General features: G+C 46.3%; 4 protein-coding genes across 4 annotated transcripts in view; 2 read left to right on the top strand and 2 right to left on the bottom strand.

The window, feature by feature from the left end:
• LOC135392096 (uncharacterized) overlaps positions 1–7,268 on the bottom strand; it is a 145,093-nt gene extending 137,825 nt beyond the window's left edge. Inside the window, exon 1 of the mRNA XM_064622763.1 lies at positions 6,517–7,268. Within this exon, the coding sequence (XP_064478833.1) occupies positions 6,517–6,874 (358 nt within the window). The 5' untranslated portion in view covers positions 6,875–7,268. The remainder of the gene's footprint in view (positions 1–6,516) is intronic.
• A 65-nt stretch (positions 7,269–7,333) lies between these two features.
• On the top strand, positions 7,334–15,105 carry LOC135392093 (pentatricopeptide repeat-containing protein 1, mitochondrial-like). Its single transcript, XM_064622761.1, has 10 exons — positions 7,334–7,996; positions 8,060–8,197; positions 8,977–9,186; positions 9,443–9,553; positions 10,036–10,255; positions 11,517–11,706; positions 12,888–13,116; positions 13,303–13,419; positions 13,917–14,105; positions 14,837–15,105. Exons 1-10 carry the CDS (start codon positions 7,529–7,531, stop codon positions 15,035–15,037), a joined length of 2,073 nt encoding a protein of 690 aa, XP_064478831.1. The 5' UTR covers positions 7,334–7,528; the 3' UTR covers positions 15,038–15,105.
• Positions 15,106–15,926: 821 nt separating this feature from the next.
• On the bottom strand, positions 15,927–17,342 carry LOC135393544 (p21-activated protein kinase-interacting protein 1-like). The gene has a single exon (XM_064623952.1). It carries the CDS (start codon positions 17,310–17,312, stop codon positions 16,011–16,013), a length of 1,302 nt encoding a protein of 433 aa, XP_064480022.1. The 5' UTR covers positions 17,313–17,342; the 3' UTR covers positions 15,927–16,010.
• A 168-nt stretch (positions 17,343–17,510) lies between these two features.
• LOC135393543 (small ribosomal subunit protein uS4) lies at positions 17,511–19,506 on the top strand. Its single transcript, XM_064623951.1, has 4 exons — positions 17,511–17,589; positions 17,936–18,160; positions 19,002–19,188; positions 19,278–19,506. Exons 2-4 carry the CDS (start codon positions 17,944–17,946, stop codon positions 19,450–19,452), a joined length of 579 nt encoding a protein of 192 aa, XP_064480021.1. The 5' UTR covers positions 17,511–17,589; positions 17,936–17,943; the 3' UTR covers positions 19,453–19,506.
• Positions 19,507–21,071: the final 1,565 nt, after the last annotated feature.

The following is a 21,071-nucleotide window of genomic DNA, read 5'->3' as shown; positions in this document are numbered from 1 at the left end:
ATTCTACTAAAATAATTGCAGGAATTTGGTTAACAGCTGTCTGTTTTCTTTTTTCTCCCTCTCTCTCATAACGACATCATTCGAGATTATGGTTGGCTAGGAACGTGCTATGCCGTGAAGTTCATTATTACGAGTCCAGGAAGAAGTGTGCCGCCGTCCGTTATGAAGATTCTTCCAGAAAATTCGGGGAAATCGTATCCCTAAGCTTTCACGATACACGGTGGGAAGGGAGGAGCGTAGTCAACGCCATCTACACTAAACAAGGCCTTGTCGCTAATAGACGTGACGTATAGAGCCCCGCTTCAGATAAAGAACCGCCATCTGCAGCCATGCTGCAAGCTGCCGTAGCCAGAGCCGCATGGGCAGCCACTGCAAGCCAGCATTAGCTGAAGCAGACGACGCAGACGAAGCAGACGACGCAGACACGCTGTACCAGCGCCACCTACATACAGAAGGCCTGCTCATTGCCTCCTCTCCCTCTTTCGATTAAGAGTCAGAAGTCGTCTGCTACTGCGATTCACCGTTCTGCGAATTCAAGAACCCGCAAATGATTGCAGCTCACCCGGAACCTGCAGGCCTAAATATTTAGACAAAAAAGCGCGAGACGCTTTCCAGAAAATCACTTTTGAGAAAGATTGAGACCTTTTTTTGCGCTTTATTTTCAAGTTTACCCATTTTGTACGCGGGGACGTTCAATCACAACTCGCAGACGACGGTGGTTCTTCTTCTCCATGGCCACGACCGCTGAAAGCACGTTCGTGATTGGCTACGTCCGTTGAAAACACGATCCTCATTGGCTGACTCTTAAGTGTTACGTCACGGCGACGAGTAAGCGGGCTTTCTCTGTCTAGGCGCTGTGTGGCTGTACCGCACTGGCGACAATCTTCCAGGGAGAGGGACGCGACTTGCAGCAACACTAAACGCAGCTTTCGTGATCGATACTGGATGGCGCCACCGGCGCGCCCACGCAGCATCAAAGTCGATATCGCCTGTCCCGTGATGAGGTGAGGATCCGTTATGCTAACGGTGGCTGCGTCAAAACAAACGGCCAACCACTTCTCCGCCCTCTTCTTGTCGTAGGTGACGCAGAGGCGGGATGCGATAGGCGAGCAGGAAGCCCTTGTATGAGTTTCTCGTTAATTACGTGTTAGCGCTTCGTAACAATTGTGGTTATGCGCGCTATGGGCGGACGATGGACAGCAGAGGAAGGAAGGAGACAAGGGGATTGGTGTGCATCTTGGGACAACTTCGGGAGAAGTGTGCCGCGACATCCGTGCAGAAAGTCTGTTGGGGAAACCTGCAGAGCCGGATTGATCACGTGACTTTTTTCTTCGATAAAGTACAGATTTAATAAAGAATATCCGCGTTTACAAGGCGAGGTTACGAGTGGCCCAGGGATGAGGCCAGATGGAGCAGGAAGTAGTAGTAGTAAACAGTGGGTGGTTTAGTGAGCGCCCTGGGTCGACTTCAGGGGGCGCTGTGTCGACATACGACGTCTGTAGGAAAACACAGGGGAAACCTCGGTCGGCACAGCCGGAGAAAGAACTCGAACCCACCACATGACAGTCCTCAGCATGACCTTGGAGCAAATGTGGGATCCACTCGGATATGCTGCAGGGTTGGGTTTTTTACAACTTTTATTGTGGGTTATGGTCTTACGTACAAGTGTACGACATATTATGATACATTATTTACATTATGTCCATTTCATTATGCAATTCGTTGCACATAATATAATAGGGTGACGCACGAAATACACATGCACGCGCCTGAAAACCAAACTTCACATAAACGAAGTCATCTATACTGCATTAATACTGCGCATAAAGGAACACCATAAGAGTAAAAAAAAAATAAAACAGGTAGATAACAGAGGGAACCAATAATAAGACTTTAGAAGCCCCACGGGGCCTGTCCGTGAGAGATCCATGACGTTTAGCCAGATATGCGCTGTGTTGTCATATGACATATTGCACGAGGGCTTGAGTAAATATCTTTTTAGAAGGTGCGGTGGAAAACGTGTTAGAAGACATCAGCATCCCTACAGTCCAGAAAAGCGTGTTCAATTGTTTCTTCTTTCGGACAAAGACGCCAGTTAAAATGGCTCCCTGGCACCCAGAACCATCTGTCGCGCAGCCACGCACGAAGTAGCATTCTAGTGTATGAACGGCAGAACAAAATCTTCACTTTTTGACTCACAGGCATACGGCGGACACGCAGCAGCACATCACCACCAGGCTGGGAGATCAAAATAGCGAATCTCGAAAAGCGCGATATAGTCGTTTCTGAGTTGTTTCAAATGTGAATTCTCTATAGAGTACCTTGCCAGGAGACATCGAAACGAGACTGCGACTTCTTTGTGTAAGGCCAAGATAAGGCCAGCGGTGTGTCATAAACAGTGAATGTCATCAGCTCAAGTTGCTCATCTTGAAGAATGGCGGAAGTACAGTATTGGAGAAAAGACCTAATGCAGTTGTTATCGCACAAAGCACACACGTTAGATCATATGACGAACGAAAAGGCACTGCAATCCCAATCCACCTAATTTCACTGGCCGGAAGGAGCTGCTACGTCGACCAAATGCAAATGGAGACACAAATGTTGCTTTGCACACGATTAATGTGTACATATACGTGCAGGTGCAGGTAATAGCTTACGCGAGCAGTAAAGAAGGTATTTGCGGCCGAAAATACCTTCTTTGCTGCTCGCGTAAGGTATTACCTGCAGGTCCCAAATATTTGGTAGCGTAGACCATGACAGGCTTACCAGGAAGCTGGGTGTAGAGAGTTCCACCCTAACCAGGATCCGCTGCATTTAGGCCAGCTAACGCGAGCTGCGCTGGCATCACAAAACCCTTGAACATGACTTATTGAACGGTGAATTCTGCCATGACTGCTCTGCTGAACAACGTTACATCATTTGCATACTCAAGGCCTTCAATTTTGAATGCGTGGCATCCAACACCGTTAACATGCGTACATGACCGGGTGTACACATACCAGAGAGAATAAATGGTTTAAAAAAAACATTGAGATAACATGCGCTCGTCGGTGGCAGGTAATGAATGTGACGAGATAGAGTTTATTAATTAATTTGTTTATTTATTTTCGTTTTCACTTATTTTCCTGGCGTTTGGAACTTACTTTTTCCGAAGAGACGGCAGCATTTTCCGCTGAAGTCGGCCAAGGACGAATAGCAACCCTCCCGTCTCTCACTACTGTCCTCTCTCCATCTATACACGTCTAGACACCACCATCATGGCCACAGCTGTTTCGCGGTGCGAGCTTAGAATTTAAAAAAATAATAATAATAATAATAAAACTGTCGATTGCCAGCATATAAAACGCGTCTTTCGTCTCACAACCAGAATGATTATGGCATCATCGCTTTCGTGAAAAATGGCGTCTCATCTCTTCTTCTCGCTGCCGGGTTTTAATCTCACGAAGGAACCCGTTTAATTGAAGGAATATTTACGGGCTCCATAAAGAGCTAACGAGCAACAGCTTCCTTCTCCGCACTATCTACGAAGCGATCAATAACTTTAAAGCGCGGGACCCGTCTCCGTCGACATCCAAGTATAGATGAAGATGAGAAGAGGTCAGGATGAAAAATGGCAGAAAGTGAAACTGGAACGAGTGGAACCCAGGGGGACGCTTCAATTTATTCTCTATTCGGGTGATCCGACCAAGGTGGACTCGGAGTTGCCGTCAAAACAAAGGAAGTACATTTCTCCTTCGAAAGAGGTAAAACACAAACACGCTACCACACACACACAGAGGAACGACACACAACACGAAGCGCTATATATATACTACGAGGGATACCTTATTATTTCTCTAAAGTAAAAGCATCCGCGAAGTATTTTCTGAAGTATTTACCTACTACGACTAACGGCATGAGAGACTACGAAATTCTGACGAGCATTCTTTTGTAGGGGCAGGGGGGACGTTTTTTTTAATTACTAGTATTATTCTGTATTAACGCGTACAGACGTGAACAGATGGAGAGAGAACAGCAGGAAGTAGTGGGGTTAGTACGCGTCGTGGGCAGACTTCAAGGGGAACTGTGACGACAACATGGAAGATAGTATGGCTCGTTCTCAGCATTGTTTTTAGTGCATTTTGCCAATGGAATTCGCCAACGAGAGAAGCACGGAACCGTAGAGAGGTATATATTACCGGAACTGGAGCCGGTAACGAAAACTGAAACTAATACCACTTTCAATTCAATTACGGGAAACGAAAATGACTGTCTGGTATTGAACTCGGGTAATAGCTATTACGGTTATAGGGTAATATGAGTTACTTATTTCTTAAGGACTCCATTTCCTGCAGTACACAGTCAAAAACCAAGCGACAGCATGTCGCAAACACGTACAAAGAGAGATATACATAACAGGCCTTGTACCCCATATACTGTATTGTACTGTATGTACTGTACTGTACTGTATTGTATTGTATTGTGTATTGTACCCTTATACCCCAGAGCCTTGTCAAGCTGCTTCTTGCAGCTTTTTGCACTGGGCCTCCCACATTGTACTAGCTACAATGTAAAATAAAGTTTCAATTCAATTCAATTCAGGTTCATATATCTATAGAACGAGGACGGCCTTTTCGCTTGATGTTCGCATGGCAGTGCTGTTTGCTGCTGTGGTAAGCATCCGAAAATCCTCAGAATTTCAGCACGGTACTGCGCGGGATGAAAACGCCTTTCTGGGGAGGTCTTCTTCTAAGTCCACGAAGATGTATACGATTTCACCGAAGCCGAAATGACTTGCGTGGTGTGTACCCTAAAGCACCACCCCGTATACAAAGAAGTGCGCTGACAGAGCTGAAAGGAGTTTTGTCGAATCGCGCAGATCCATAAGCCATTGCCGGAAACAGCAACGGAATCAAAAGGAAATCGAAAGGAAATCGAAAGGCTCGTGTGAGAAACGAAAGACGGAAACGAAGATACATGTTTTGGGTGACGAAAATAGAGACGGTAACGAAAATGCGCCCGTTGCACTTGCCCAAAAAGAGAAATTGGGTTTCGTTTGATGCGTCCATTTCGAAAGCCTCCTTTTTCGCAACGCGTAGAATTCCAAGTGACCAGCACAAACCTTGTTAGCACCGCGAAGAAAATGTGGTCATGGGCAGTGTTATTTTTTTTATTTTTTTTATTTTTTTAATTTTTAATTTTTAATTTTTAATTTTTTTTTAATTTCGTGTTAGCGCCGCGAAGCAACTGTGGCTATGAGCGGCGTACAGACGTGGACAGATGGAGAGAGAACAGCAGGAAGGAGTGGGCGACAGGGGGGTTAGTGTGCGTCCTGGGCCGACTTCAGGGGGAACTGTGGGGGAACCGACATTCGCCTGGAAAGTCCATGGACAGTGTACGGGCGTGGACAGAAGTACAGAGGGAATGAGTGGAAGACGGGTGCTTAGTAGGCTTCCTGGGCCGACTTCGTAAGGAACTGTCGCGGTAATCAACATTCGTCTCCCCACAGAAGACTGCTGTAAAAATCGGGGGATAGCCTGGGGGAGCATGGACGATAGACGGATGGACGAAGCTTCCACCTCGCCGTCTTTAGCATCACCTCGAAAGACGTTGTGTCCACTCCGTGGCCAGGAAGCGAGAGACACCAATGGCTAATTTCCGCAAAACCCTATTGATTTATTTTATTTATTTATTGGTATTTTTATGATGAACATGAACAGCAGTTGCCCTTGGTACATGCTACCGGGGTAACGTCAGCTGTTATAAATGGTAAGCCTCTTAACTCTGCTCGTGAATCTACGAGAAAAAAAAATATAGTACTTACTTTTACGTTTTTAGCGTCAAACCGGCTTTTCTCCCGATCGACGCTTCCGTGCAGTCCGCATCACTGCAGTACACGGATGTCTGGCAGACAAAGCACGCTTTACAGGAGCTCATACGTAACGCTGCATTACATTGATGCGAAATTGCGAGATATGACGTCATAAAGTGAGATGACAGGAGGACGTATTTGGTGAGAGCTGCCAGATTGATAGGAGACGATTACATGCAGGTGCTTTGGGTGTCGGGTCTTTACGTTTCACGAAAGTTCCTCGACGTGGCGAGTGCGGCACCCATTGTCCGCATCAAAGGTGCCGTATTATAAGATTACGTGGTATCGGTTAGACGGCACATCGATAACGTACCCCTTTTGCGTGTCACGTAAACAAGCATGACTTTAGAGGCCTTGGAAGCGGAAGGCGAAGAAATTAATTGGGTCTGTCGAACCACACGAAGGAGCGCCAAAAAAAGATTTCCTTGTAGTTATTACGATTGTGAAATTAGGACGGTGTCCCACCGTTCGTAAGATTCGCACAGTGATACCTAACTGCATATCAAGGACGTGTATTTGCTAGGCTCGAGATGAGAATTGTGCCGCAGCGCTAGCTGTCGTGTTGCCTTCTAACTTAATTCATTCGATTAAAAAAATAAAATAAAAATTCGTACACGACAGAAAATAAATTCCGAGAAGCACGAATATTTGACGGGCATCCTGACCTGTTTCGCGTCGTCGCGTCTGTTCCCCATCTCCGTCCGTCTTGGCCCTCTCCTCGACCATCGTCGTCTCCGTCACCAGCATCCCTTTCTGAACGTCCTGAGGCACTTTACTGAGAGCGACGACGTCCACACGTATCTTTGGGCACTTTCCCTGTCGCTCCAGCTCACGGTACACGTGCAGGTAGCTGTTGTTCAGCGCAAACCACGTCCCATCTTTCTCGACCACCTGAATCCGGGGCACCGTCTCACGGTTCTCCTGTAGCCTGTGGCTGACGTCGTCCAAGACGTCGGGCGCCAGCCGCAAGCCATGCGACGCGGAATTGTGCAGGAAGTGGATCTCCGAAGGAGCGAGCAACATGCCCGTTGACGCTGCAGGCAAGGCACAACACCGCAGAGAAACTGCACACGACGGATTCAAAGACGTGTTGAACAACGCCACCACGTCGCGGTTGGTCGGTATATAGGTATGCACGCTGTTATTTAGCTGGAGACAGGAGGTCGTCGCAAGTCTTCGATTCGATGCTCACATGCATCCCGGCATCCCTCTCAGACTCGAGGATGCTAGTTCTTCTGCTCCGCAGGATTCATCTGCAGATACGTATTTGCGATGACGCGCCGTTATCGTCTACTGATATGGAATTCGTTCCCGCCAAGAGTGTTCACAAGCACTGCGAAAGTATCCTAGGGTATTCAAAATATTGTTTAAAAGCTAGCAATATTTTGAGCTTTTTCACGGTCAATGCCGTCTGCAATAAAAACAACTACTCGCGCCACCTGAAGTGCATAGTGCGAAATTTTCATGTCGCTAAACTTAGCAGCTTTTGCACGAACAATATGGCGCCCTCCATGTTTTTGTTGTGCAGCGTGCCTTCGCAAGGTTTTGTGTCCAGTATTGTGAAATGAAACGCAGTAATTCTTAATGTGCAGAACGTCTTCTCGCAGTGCTCTTCGTCGACTACAATCTGCATGTTACGCTGAGAAGCCTCGCTAAGAAACTTGCCCAAATGCAAACATGTTTCGGTTTGGAAACTGCGTGCGCATTGGCCTGCAAATTGCCTGCAGGCGTTGCCACCCCGATTCGAAAGTGTCTCGGACACATTTGCGATCGTGGTGCAGGTATCGGTCCACACGATCCAGTCATTTACCTCGAGGTTCCGTAGCGCCGACTCTGGACGGAACAGAATCTATTGTCAAAACGTCCGATCCCTTTGGAGATCCGGACGAGTTCGGAACGTTGCCGAAAAATTTTGAGAACGAGTACATCAAGCTTAAGAAGCTCGCACGAACCCAAGCTCGCGAACGACATTCGTGCGACGATCAGGATGTCTTTGGAACTTTAACTAAACCGGAAAGCCTGCGAAACATCGCGGAATCCTTGCCCGAGGATGACGACGACGACCCAAGCGAGGACGTCATACTTGAGAGGCCGAAACGTCGAGAAATGGAAGACAAAATAGTAGAACTCGTTAAAGCTCGGAAAGTATGTTCTTCCTGCGTTGAAATGTTGCGATAATTTAATTAACGAAAGTCGTATCTCTTGCAGATGAAGGAGGCATTAAATTATTTCTACGAAATCAAGAAACTTCACAGGTTCAAACCGACCCTGCACATGTACACGCGACTTATTGGAGGTTGCGGAAGGGTTGGCTACACAAAAATGGCTTTCAAGCTTTACAAGGAGGTACGGTTCACAAAAACACTATGTAGTTCGCTGTTCCCATCCCACCCTGATTTGAAAAAAAAAAAAAGAAGAAGAAAAATGCATAAAACTCGGAAACGCAACGTTCGAAATTTAACAAATATTCAATTGAAGGTCGAGCTATAGTACCTGTATTCAAGCCACGTGTAGTGGCTTTTTGTTGCCGGTTCCAGCCTCTTATGTAGGCTAAAACAAATATTAAATAAATAAATACCTCGAGAAATTTCAGCTAAACTATATCACAGTTGTCCTAATCAGGAGCGTTTTCTCACAGAATACCTTCCCACAGTTTGAGTGCGTTCACGGCACTGGGATCTTCCGTATCTATTATCACAAAGTCTTGAGAGAGCATCGGCGTCGGTGAGATGTACCCCTGGGCGATGCGATACTTCGAACTCAAATTGTGCCGGAAATCGAAAAATCAAGCTGAAAACGTCTTAGATCATGAAAACAGTGCTAAACAGCGTTTTTAGAGCGTTTGGCGACGTGGAGAACATGAATCATCAAAATGTGCCGGAAATCGAAAAATCAAGCTCTTGGGCCAATATTGGACCAATATTAGCGATATCGGCCCAATATTGCCGATATTGGACCAATCTTGGACCTATATGGGACCATTATTGGACCTGTATTGGACCAATATTGAACCTATATTGGGCCGGCATGCTCCTTTTTGCTCCTTTTTTACTTTGTTCCTTTTTACATCCTTTATGGTGACTACTAATCACCTGCTTGTAACTGCTTTGCCCATGTTGTCATAGATGCGTGACAGAGACATGAAGATGACGCCGGCCACCTTGACAGGCCTCTTCAATGCCTGCGCTGAGGGACCTTTCAAGGAATACAGTTTGGAGAAGGCACACAACCTGTATGAAAGGATGGAGTTCAAAGGATGGACACCAAGCAACATCACCTATCACGCCATGATAAAGGCCTTTGGGAAATGTGGAGACATACAGACTGCATTTAGGGTAATCGTCGGAAGCATTGTTGCAACGGAATTTTGTTCCAACGTGGAAGACGACGGTCGACGATATTGGATCGAGGATACTTTGGAGTTTTGTCGGGACCGTGTTCCTTGAGAGTGTTAATGATTATCATCGATGGTGACGTGCATACGTAGACACAGAATATTACTATATACTGTGTTCATACATTCATATTTACCAAAAAAAAACAATTTTACACTTCTGTAGAGGCACAACTAACGGCTTTTTCTCTCAATAGGTCGTGGACAAAATGCAGTCGGAAAAGCACGCAGTAACCGCGGATACGTTTGCGTTCCTTCTCATGGCCTGTATCAGCGATAGGGAAGCTGGATTTGCTCTTGGTCTCAAGGTAAGCAACTGTCACCAACGCTGTCTAGGTCCCAATCACTGCCACACTTTTGACTGCTGTCGCCATGGAAACAAGCCGCAGGCTTTTTGTGTTTTCAAATAATCTGTGACGATTGGCCAAAGCAGACGACACCGTGACTGTGTGTGTGTTCACACAGCGGCTTCGAAAGGTTGGGGGCAAGAACCCACCCACCCATATCTGGTATTACATCTTATAAGGGCATTTTTACAGGATTTGCATGTTTACTGCTGCAATTTTTTTATTTTTTATTTTTGCACATACCACTATATTTGTTAGTAATCCACCTTGTTTCCGGTTGGAATGACCGCAAGGGCTTTGTACATGCATTTCGCACTCAGTAATGAGATCGTGTTGCTTCACATAAACGTTCACGGCTTCATTAGTTTCATTAGAATCTGTTTCGACGACCCATGTTTCTCACGAGCCTTTTTTTCATTATGCAATCCCTTTTCAACCTATAGGTGATGAGGTTGATGCTGTGGAAAAAAATCCGACCCTCTCTCTACTGCTACAACCTTTTCCTGCGGACCGTCCGCGAGTGCGGTATTGGGCCGCCCGAACTCTTTCAGGACCTCCTCGAAACGACCGTGCCGAAAAAGAAGTTGGCGGGACAACGGGCGATTAGTAAGAAGAACAAGAACATGCTTGCCATTGTGGCCGAGGAGAAAGCGGAAAACCTCGGTAATGTTGCGCATTTTAACACGTTGATGTGATCTTCGCAACTACCCTATTTGTTCGCATGATTTTGCGCGTCCCTAGTTTGGTACGAAAAATGGCAAGGAAATGTAAAGTCGCGTAATTCGTGCACGCACATTTTCGCTAGCGGATATCTGGCCTCACAGCGAAAACCACAGGGTGTGGACAGTGGACTGTGGACAAAACTGTGGACCCTTGCTGCTGAACTATGTATAGGTAGAGCCTGACTTTTTAGGGTTAAACCCGTATCCGCCCGATATTTACCCCCCGAACGAAATCTGTAAAATTCGGGTTTAACCCGAATCTACCCGAAAACATCCGGGTCGCGTGGCACACTCGTAAGCGCGCATTAAAATAAAGTTTGATAACATCGCTAAACATTAGTCCCATGTTAAGACAAACTTTTATTAAACAAAAAAAATCACCCGAATTCCTGACGACAGAATATGCCGTAACGGGATTTAACCCGAATACACCCGAATTTTCAAATGAAAAATATGACCCGATATTTACCCCCCGAATTTGGCCAAAAATAAAACCCGAAAAGGTCAGGCCCTATGTATAGGGAGTCACTTTTTCGGGTTAAATGCCTTTATCAGATTCGGGGGGGGGGGGGGGGGGGGGGGGGGGTAAAAATCAGGCGCTATTTTTAAATCTGTAATTCGGGGAGAAATTGGGCGATAATTGCGCTTTCGGGTGTTTTTGTTTCTCCTCTTGTCTATTATACGTCCTTTCCTAATCTCTCTTCTTCTTTTTTTTTTGCGGGATGGTGACCTTCCAGCGGTAATCCCCAAAGGCATAGACAGTGTTGACACACATGGGTGTATTGCTGGGAACATAAGCGACCCATTCTTACGCGTATTACACGTGGCGACCTTTGTTCGTCTTCAGTGGAAACGTCACTCGAGGATTTCATAGTGACTGGAATTTGGGGAGAAATCGGGTTTAACCCGAATTGGTCGGAGGCCAGTTCGGGGGGGAATAACCGGGCGGAACCGGGTTTAACCCGAAAAAGTCACCCCCTAACTATATAGTGCACATGGTATGTGATTGGAATTTGGGGAGAAACCAGGGAGGAACCGGGGTTCAACCAGAATTTGTCCTAACCTGATTTTGGAGGGATTGATCGGGGAAATGATAATCGGGGACAGTGGAACACTAACTTTATTCTACAACTTGTCGTCATGCTCAGCCACATGAACTTCCTTCGGCTTCAAGAAGTGCTAACCACTGCCCATGTATCCAGGACATGTCGGCGCAGGAGAACCTTGTTCGCACGTGACGTCAGACAGAGAGAGCGGCGACAAGGAGAGGGCTACGTCCACCCCGCTGGAGAATCCCGAAAACCTTCCCGGGATGCCCAACTTACTGTCCCCGAGCCTTCGTGTGGAGAGAGAAATTGTGGGCCTTGCAAATGTAACCGAACCTTACGACAGGTACGACTTCCATTTTGCGGTTAAAAGGGAGCTTCTCTCGTCCTCGAGTGTCGCGCAAACAGGTTGATATGTTTGGTTCGTGCCTAAAGTGTTGCGTACGACAAAAATATGGGGTCTATTATGAGTAAGTCCTCAGGTTTTCCGCGATATTTTGCGGAATCGCGGAAAACAAAATCGCAGAAACAACAAAAATATCGGGTCTATTATGACTAAGCCCTGGGGTTTTCCGCGATATTTTGCGGAATCGCGGAAAATAAAATCTCAGAAACGACAAAAATATGGGGTCTATTATAACTAAGTCATCGGGTTTTCCACGATATTTTGCGGAATCTCAGAATCGCGGAAAACAAAATCGCGGAAACGACAAAAATATGGGGTCTATTATGACTAAGTCCCCGGGTTTTCTGCGATATTTTGCGGAATCTCAGAATTGCGGTGGGGGATTTTGATTTTATGTTTGGGAGTTTGCCTTTAAAGACTTTTAAATAATGCCTACAGCCCAGAAACAAAAAGGGTATCGTGAAAATGTAACTTCCACAATGCATGTATTGTTGTTCCTTCCTATAATCTTCCTATAAAGTTTGTGTAAACTCTGTGGATGCCGAAAGATCTTTCAGCAAGTATAAAATGATTGCAGGCGACAGACGGCATTCTTTGTCAGAGGAGAACACAAGATATCATGTATGTAATGCTGAGCCACAACAGCGCTTCAAATCTGTAATTTTATAAAATATTTTTTGTTCCCACATTATCCAAGAAAATGAAGTATGTTTCCCATTTGAAGCAGCCGTTGACTGGTTGCAGCAGAAAATCGTGGAATTTACGAGTCTCTGCTGCAGAATTTTGAATTTGCTGACTTTTTTGGTGGACTTTGAATTTGGAATTGTAAATTGAAAGCCATAACACACTGTTCCACTACTCCAAATGAAGTCCATCTGTGGCTTATGTGTCACCGAGCCAAAAGTCTGGGAGCCAAGCCAAGCCAAGCCAAAAGAGGTTCTGGTTTAAGTCCTGCACCCATTGGCTTTTTTTGTGAAACATCCAAATTACGTCCCTATCCCTTTTCTGCGCTGTGTTTTGTGTCAGTATGTACCAACTCGCCCCCACTGTTGCTTTGTCCCAATTACAAATCATTTTTGGGCATTTGGGGCACGTTGCTCAATGTTTCCGACTGTCCGCAGGCTGTTGATGTGCGGCGGACTGAAAGGTGTGATGGACCACTTCCGCGACATGGGTATCCATCCAGATGTCAAGACCGTGACGCTTCTCTTGGACTGTATACCCAACACAACGGAAGCCGAACACGAACTCATCGCCGAAGCGGACAGGACGGGAGTGAAGCTGGATGTCGACTTTTTCAACATGCTCATCAAGCGTAGAGCTCTTCGCATGCAGAAGTCTGAAGCAAGGGTAATGACATAAGGTGGCCCCTGATTGATGGCTGGGGATTGCAGGCAGAAAAAAAGAAAAAAAGATTTAAGGAGATTGTCTCATACACTTGATTCTGAAACTGAAGTTTAATGAACCGAATGAACCTTCTGTACCTGACTGCATGTACTCCATCCTAACCCTTTCACAATAATGTCTGCTACACAGGAGGTCCTGACGCTGATTGCCAACCGCGGCCTGCGTCCCGACATCATCACATTTGGAGTCCTCGCCTTGTGCATCTGTTCGGATAAGCAGGGAAAGGAATTCCTAGCCACAATGAAGGTGCATCTATCGTCACTCCTTATCAGCCGCCGAGGATCTAAGAAATTTTTTTACGATCTAAACTTTATTACCGTGCCGTCGCGTGCCGACATATCTGAGCTCCATTTGAGAAGATTTCAGATTTCAGGTCGATATGGCAGCAACGACAGTTCCAGTTCTAATACGCAAAAATTTTACGAGATAGAGCAAGAACCGGCGATGAACTGGGAAAGTGCTAGTACTGCACTCTCAAAACAGAACTTCACTGCGTAGCACGCTGTGCGCCAACCATTGCCACGAATGATAGGGTTATCGCTTCCGATTCGAAGAGAGAGAGGGGGGGGGGCGTACGCCTTTTTGTGGCAAGTTGGATATACGAAAAATGCCACAAAAAGGCGTACGCCCCCCTCTCTCTTCGAATCAGAAGCGATAACCCTATCATTCTTGGCAACATTTGGCACACAGAGTGCCATGCGGTGAAGTTCTGTTTTTAGAGCGCGCGCCCTTCTTTCTTGCAGAACGCCCGAATGACGGTCAACGAAGAAATCCTGAGCACCCTGATTGGGAACGCCTGCTACAGGCTCGACTTCTTCTTCCTGCTGACCCTGATGCACTTTGCGATCAATAATGAAGTGAGAGTGAATCCTTCAGCATTGCAGCGCATTGAGAAAGCCAAGCAACGAGCACGGAAGGCTATAATGGATAAGGTGGGTTGCGCTTTTTTGCGCATTTTTCTCTTCAAATTGGGCCGTTACAATCGGGTTTTCCGGTTAAAGCGTGTGAAATGGGGGTAAAACCTGGCAATATTCTGTGAAAGAGCGTGTGTTTGAAAGGAAAAGAAAGAAATTTGGAAGAGGATCGACACGGCATGGTAACGCCAAGTACTTAGTGTTCACCCATGCCTATACAAGTGACCAAGTATGCATAGACCCTGAAGTTTTCGGGTTTTATTTTTTTCCAAATTCGGGGGGTAAAATTCGGGTCAATCACTTGATGTCGAAAATTCATGCAAATTCGGGCGGAAAAATTACCATCGGACTGAATTTGGGGATAAATCGGGCTCTATTGTCGAACAAACGTTCGTTGTACAGCCTATCCAGAGTTATCAGACGTTGAGATCAACCGCGTATTTTGTGAAAAATTAGTATGGCATTGCCGTGAGGTGCCTAGCTTAAGTGCAGTTTTGCGGGTAGAAATCGGGTTTAACCCTAAACCGGTGAACCTCGATTCGGGGTGCAAATTCGAGGAAAAATCGGGTTTAACCCTAAAACTTCAGGGTCTAAGTATGCGCGGTGCCGAGTTCAGTTCTGGAGTTTTTCCTCTGTTTTACCCGAAGCTACAGTGATACAAATGGGGGAGGGGTAAAAAAGCTGCTTTTACGAGGTTTGACCCTAAAACACGACGCCCTATGCATACTTCCTAATGTCCTTCGCTGCAGGAACGAGGAATTGAAGCGAAGCACAAGATTACAGAGTACGCTGAAAAGGGTTACACAAAATTCTGCCTTCACTACGAGGAGTGGCTCAAGGAGGTTTCCGTCGACCTGCCCCAGCACCCCTGGGAACAGTACAAGCCCGAGAACGCGCTCAAGACCCGGCGGGAATTCCTCGAGGAAGCGGAGAAGGCGGGACGAGTGTAGGAATGAGACGCGTTTGTACAGCACAAATTGTTTTTTAGGTTTTTGTAATAAAGACAATGATAACTCGATGATTGAGGGTCTCGTGCCACGAGTCAGTTATGATGGTGGTCGTAGAGTAACCTTGCCCAACAGATGGCATGTACTGAAATTAGAGATGCAAAATTTCCGGAAATTTTGAATCGCTCGGAAAAAAAAATGTTTATTTCGTGTTTTTTTTTCCTAAAATTGGAAAAAATGGAAACAAATGTGGTTACTGCTGAGTCGAAGCATTGCCGGCCAAACCACAGCATACAATGAGCTTGAAGCTTTAGTAGTGTTCATCCTCTAGGCATAAATGCGGAGCAGAGCATTCCATGAGACTGCTGTCTACTCAGCAATAGGTAATTGGAACAACCCGTCCACTCCGACCAGAACTCCGACATTACGTGAACGCGATGGCGATCGCTTGGAGCGGCCAGACGGAGCTCCAAGTTGGTGGTTGTTGGCGGATTACAGGCACTGTTGGCGGGTTGGAACTCATCAAAGGCACGAAAATTTACATCTTTGAATTTTGTCGCCTGGAAATTTTGGGCCATTTTTCCAGAGATGAGGAAAAAAACCTGGAAAAAACTTTTTTTTTCCCAAAAAAATGTTCGGTTTTTTTCCGGGGCTTCGCATCCCTAACTGAAATCTCTGCACATGCTATTTAATAACATCCATCATGGAAGATGACTTGCCCAAGAGAAATTGTATCATGCAACCAAGTTGTGTAGGCAACTCGTCCTCCAAGATGGGTGTTAAATATCAGGTACAGTGGAATAGTGTTATGAAATGTGTGGGATATACGTATTTTTGCGACAGATATCTGCTTGTTACTGCTGCTGCAATATTCTGACACAACCAAATAGACTGGTCTTGGAATTTTTGTTGTAATGAAGAACCCCATTTTTTTTTGCTTAAAGTTTTGTAGACTTTACAATTCAACGAATTCACTTCAGTGATGTCCGTTTTGTAACCTTCTTCGTTTTGGCTTTGGCTGTACCTCCTCCTCTTCTGAACTTTCACTGTCTTCACTTTCATCTGCATCATCTACGCTCCCTTCTACCTCTTCATCGTCGTCACTCTCCTCTTCGTCTTCCACCTCCTCCTCCTCATCATCGTCGTCGCCTTCCTCTTCGTCATCAACATCCTCCGCCACATCTTGGTCATCGCTGTCTTCATCTTCGCCCGACTCTCCGCCATCTGAACTCTCCGCCACACTTTCCTCGTCTTCCGCTGAAGCTTCCTCGCCCTCATCATCATCTTCATCTCTGCCTCGTCCCCCTTTCTTCTCCTGTTCCTCCTGGGGCGCATTCTTCACTTCTGTTGGCTTGTAGACTGCCATGCAGGTTATCCGGCAACCCGAGTTTGTTTTCGCCAGCAACGACGGCGGCGCGTCCAGTTTCTTCTGGTTGATCTCCCACACCCTTATCTCACCCGAACTAGACGACGTCACCAACATCTTTGTGCCTTCCACGTCTACCACCTGCATTGCCTTCACCCGGCCCGAATGTGCCGTGAACATGCCATATACGCTCTTTTTCTTGATGTTGTGCGTTTCAACGTTGCCGCCCTCACCTCCGATCGCGACGGCGCTGTCCGTCAGGAAGGCCACGCACGATATCTTCTTGCCGAAGTCTACGACGTGAACTTTGGCAGCTTTTGCTGTTAGGTACACGTCTAGGCTGTTGTTTATGGCCACGACGAAGTACGTCCCCGTCGGAGACCAGCTTACTAGCTCGGGAAACGGAGAGAGGTTTGTTACGAACGCGGCACGACCCGTGATTAAGTTCCACGTTCTCAATGTTTTGTCCTTCGATACAGATAGTAACAGTTTGCCGCTCGGATGAACTGATAAAGAAACGACACCACCTTTGTGTCCCTTCAAAGTTTTCAAGCACTGCCAACTACCTGTGCTCCATACGCAAATGTTGTTGTCTTCGCTGGCACTGAAAAGATGAGACTTCCCGAAGAACTTGAGGTCCGTGATGTTTCCGTCGTGTTGCATTAATGTTCCCATTTCGGCCTTTTTTTGCATGTTGAACAGCTTGATGGTTTCATCGGTGCTCCCCGAAGCAAGGTAACGGTTGTTTGCGGCGACGCATCGAACCGCACCCAAGTGAGAATGATTCGTAAAAGTTTGTCGTAGCGAGTACTTCTGTTTCGTGGTCCTTTCAAAGCTGTAACCAACTACGAACTCTTCGTAGGTCCCCACTATTATGTCAAACACGTTTTCACCATGCGTTTCGGCGGCCATGTTTGTTTCGGTTTGACACGCTCACTAGCAGACGGCCTGTCTGTTGCAATGGAATTAAAAAAAGTGTCACACCAAACTAAAATATGAAATATATATTAGTTACATTTGTTGAATCTGTGACTCTACATGAGTTCAACACTAATATTTATATATCGGTTTATTAAACGAAATAACTTCCGATCAACAGCGCCCCTACAAGTAATGAACTAGGCTTGATTTTTAAGACGCTTTCTTTTTGATCATAGCCGTCCCGGCCACACGTGGCGGTGTAAAATAGGTGAGAAATTTAAGTGCTATTTGTTGCATTTCGACGTGGTTTTGGGCGCGGTTGTGTTTTTATTGTATCAATTGCAGCTTTAACGGTAATGCTGAAGTGATAAATAGTCTGCGTAACCACTCATCTGCGAACTTAACCGCTGTTTCCCTCGGGACCAGTTAAGCCTCTTAATGCTAGCAGCAGAGAAGCAAGCATGTTGTTCATAAGTTCATCTCAGTTGATTTACTAAAAGCACAGATAATTAAAGCAGCTGTAGGACGGAAACGTTGAGTAACAGTACCGTATTGTTAAAATTTTGTTTCGGCCGCTGTAATAACGTTGTGCGGCGTGTCACCTTTCATTTCAGGCTGAAAGATGCCTCGCATACCTACGGTTCACAGTAAAACCTATGTCACTCCAAGGCGTCCTTTTGAAAAGGAACGTCTTGACCAGGAGTTGAAGCTGATCGGAGAGTACGGTCTCCGTAACAAGCGTGAAGTCTGGCGCGTCAAATACACCTTGGCAAAGATTCGCAAAGCAGCCCGTGAGCTGCTCACCCTTGACGAGAAGGAACCCAAGAGGCTGTTCGAAGGTACGAAATCTTCGCATATTCCATACTGTTTGTGTAACGCGTGTGGTAAAGTCATAATACAAAGTAGAACAAGTGTTATAGTCGGCTTATCAAACAGACGATTGATTTGCCAACGAAATTGCGCCTGTTCGATCTTTTTAGCACTCAAAATACAGGGTGTGTGCAGAAAAACATGACCCGCATTTTTACATGTAACTCGTTGTCTACTTAGCCGAGGAACTTCCGGTGGCGCACGACGGCGTATTTATGCGTGCGAAAGCTACAAAAAAATCCTGGAAGCCATACTCAATGTAAAAAAATAAAGCGCGAAAACATGGGCTTCCATGCATTAGAATAGGGCGGTCATGACACTGCATGGTAGTGTATTTCGGTCTCATAAGAGTTATGTGCAAGCACCGCTAGGGGCACTGCCGATTAGCATCCATGTGGGACATCGTTTCGATTTATGCACCGATAGCTCCCCTAGCGGTACTTGAACACAACTCTCCTACGTGCACCATGTTGCCCTTTCACATACACCCTGTTGCCCACCATGTTGTCCTATTCTGATGCACGGAAGCCGACGTTTTCGTTGTTCCGTTTATTTTTTAAGCTGGGTATGGCTTCCACAATTTTTCTACAGATTTCGCACGCATAAATGCGCCATCGTGCGCCACCGGAAGTTCGTGAATTAGGTAGGCAACAAGCTATGTGCCTAAATGCGGGTCACGTTTTTCTGCACACACCCTGTACATCCGAGATGTTAAAAACACTTATAGGGAGAAATACTATGGTCATAGGCTAACGAATTCGCTACTCACGCGGGTAAAGTAATTTGGCAGATGTCATTTGTTGCGCGCAGGTAATGCCCTTTTGCGTCGTCTCGTCCGCATCGGCGTGCTGGAGGAAGGCAAGATGAAGCTCGATTACGTGCTCGGCCTGCGCATTGAGGACTTCTTGGAGCGCCGTCTCCAGACTCAGGTCTTCAAGCACGGATTAGCCAAGAGTATCCACCACGCCCGAGTGCTCATCCGTCAAAGACACATCAGGTGAGTCTGGAGGTGCTATGACGTGCCTTTTCCGCTGCTTTTGCGTGCAGTATAGATGCATGACACGGAGTACTTGAAACATGTTTCAGGGTACGCAAGCAGGTAGTGAACGTGCCGTCATTCGTGGTCCGCCTGGACTCTGAGAAGCACATCGACTTCTCCCTCAAGTCCCCCTTCGGTGGCGGACGCCCCGGCCGCGTCAAGAGGAAGAACATGCGCAAGGCTCAGGGCGGCGCTGCTCAGGAGGAAGAGGACGAAGATTAGACTTTGGCTCCTGGTCAACCTGTTTAATAAAAAGTGGCTCGTGTTGCCATTTCACTTGTGGTATTCAACGGGTGTGGTAGATAGGAGGGTTACGAGGAGCTGGTTTCACTTTTTTTTTTTAAGCATAAGCGATCGATTTGTATTCGGTCCGTAGAGTTCCAGGACAAAAAGCATGGTTCCCGCTGGTCCTTGGCTACCCTGAAATTTGAAGATTCTATCTGCAAAATCATGGAACTTTTTGCAGCCCTTGAAGACTTTGCATCTTTTTCTTGTTGTGGAGCTGCTAGTGCAGTTCTAAAATCAATAAAAAACCACAGTGCTGGGTAACAAAGAACAGAACAAGTAACCACAAACGACGACCTGCCTAGATTTTAACCTTGCTAGTGCAAATTCTGCTTATCCAGGGTCAGAAGTGTAGTTTGACAACCTTGGGAGTTAGCACTCTTTGCAATACGAATCTGCAGCAGAAATTAATGGTGCCCTCTGTTATGTTCATGAATTTTCCTCTCTGTCTCGTGATCTATTCAGGAGTGGTCAGTCACATTTGTGAATAGATCGCGATTGTGCAGTCCCCACGAATGTCCCCCGTGAGGCTGACGACGGAGAGACCTTCCACCACCCCATGTATGTCCTATTTTTACCTGTAGCTTATATTTTTGTGAAATATTGAGATCCATAAACTGTGCTCTACGTCCCAGACAAAATAGCTGGAGCCTTAAAAGGTCCTTGAAAGACCCTAAGAACCATGCACTAAGTCTAGGCTCAGACGCCCTTTGACAATGTAGCATCGGGCTGTGCTACACTTTTCAAAGTGCAGTGCCAACACTGGAACTGCAAAATGGCATGAGTGCTGGATGAGGTTCGTCAACTGTTATCCAAACATTTTTCGTTGGAACATCTCTACCCGAGAAATGACGTCATGACGTTGGTAGACAGACTGAAGCCGAAACAAATCGGAAGGGGAGGGCTGGCTTCCACGAATGGGCACTTGTTCGCTGCCTCCTATTGAAAGAAAAGTAGGACCACGCGTGGCTTTCGGGCACGACCTTGTTCGCCCCCAGCTTCGAGCGTAGTTCAACTCTACCAAATTGGTGGCGCTATCAGACACTATGACGTCATTTGTTTACAAGCAGGAATTAAGAGGTCTATTCATTAGCAAGGTGGCTCTCAATGCCTACTTCCAGCACTTGCCCAAGCTTTGCACAGCAGATATCAGTTCATACATGGAACGTTCTTTACCTATGTGTCCAAATGTCTCTTTAATTTGACTGCATCAGTTTAAACACTGTAGCACTTTCATATTCGTTTCTCCAGTGCCTTGCATGCCCTGTGCACTTTCCTATTTCTTGTCTGCGCTTGTTGGATAGGAGGGGCAGCAACAGTGCAACTACGTGGATCAGACGATGCCGGTCTGCGGCGCAGAAAACGACCTGACTGTCGTTTGGGGAATTTTTTCAACAGCATATTAACAGAAAAACAACTCTAAAATGAAAACCAACGGCACTGAGACTGAATGCCCCTGTAGTCACTCCTTTTTTCTTTTAAAGAGGCTGTGGGACGTTAGTGTTGAAGCTGCACTCGAACTGTCTGATCAGGTGCTGCATGCTCACGGAACTTTC

Source organism: Ornithodoros turicata, chromosome 4 (assembly GCF_037126465.1).
Source record: "Ornithodoros turicata isolate Travis chromosome 4, ASM3712646v1, whole genome shotgun sequence".
NCBI classification, from domain to species: domain Eukaryota; kingdom Metazoa; phylum Arthropoda; class Arachnida; order Ixodida; family Argasidae; genus Ornithodoros; species Ornithodoros turicata.
This window is presented reverse-complemented; position numbering and strand designations above follow the sequence as displayed.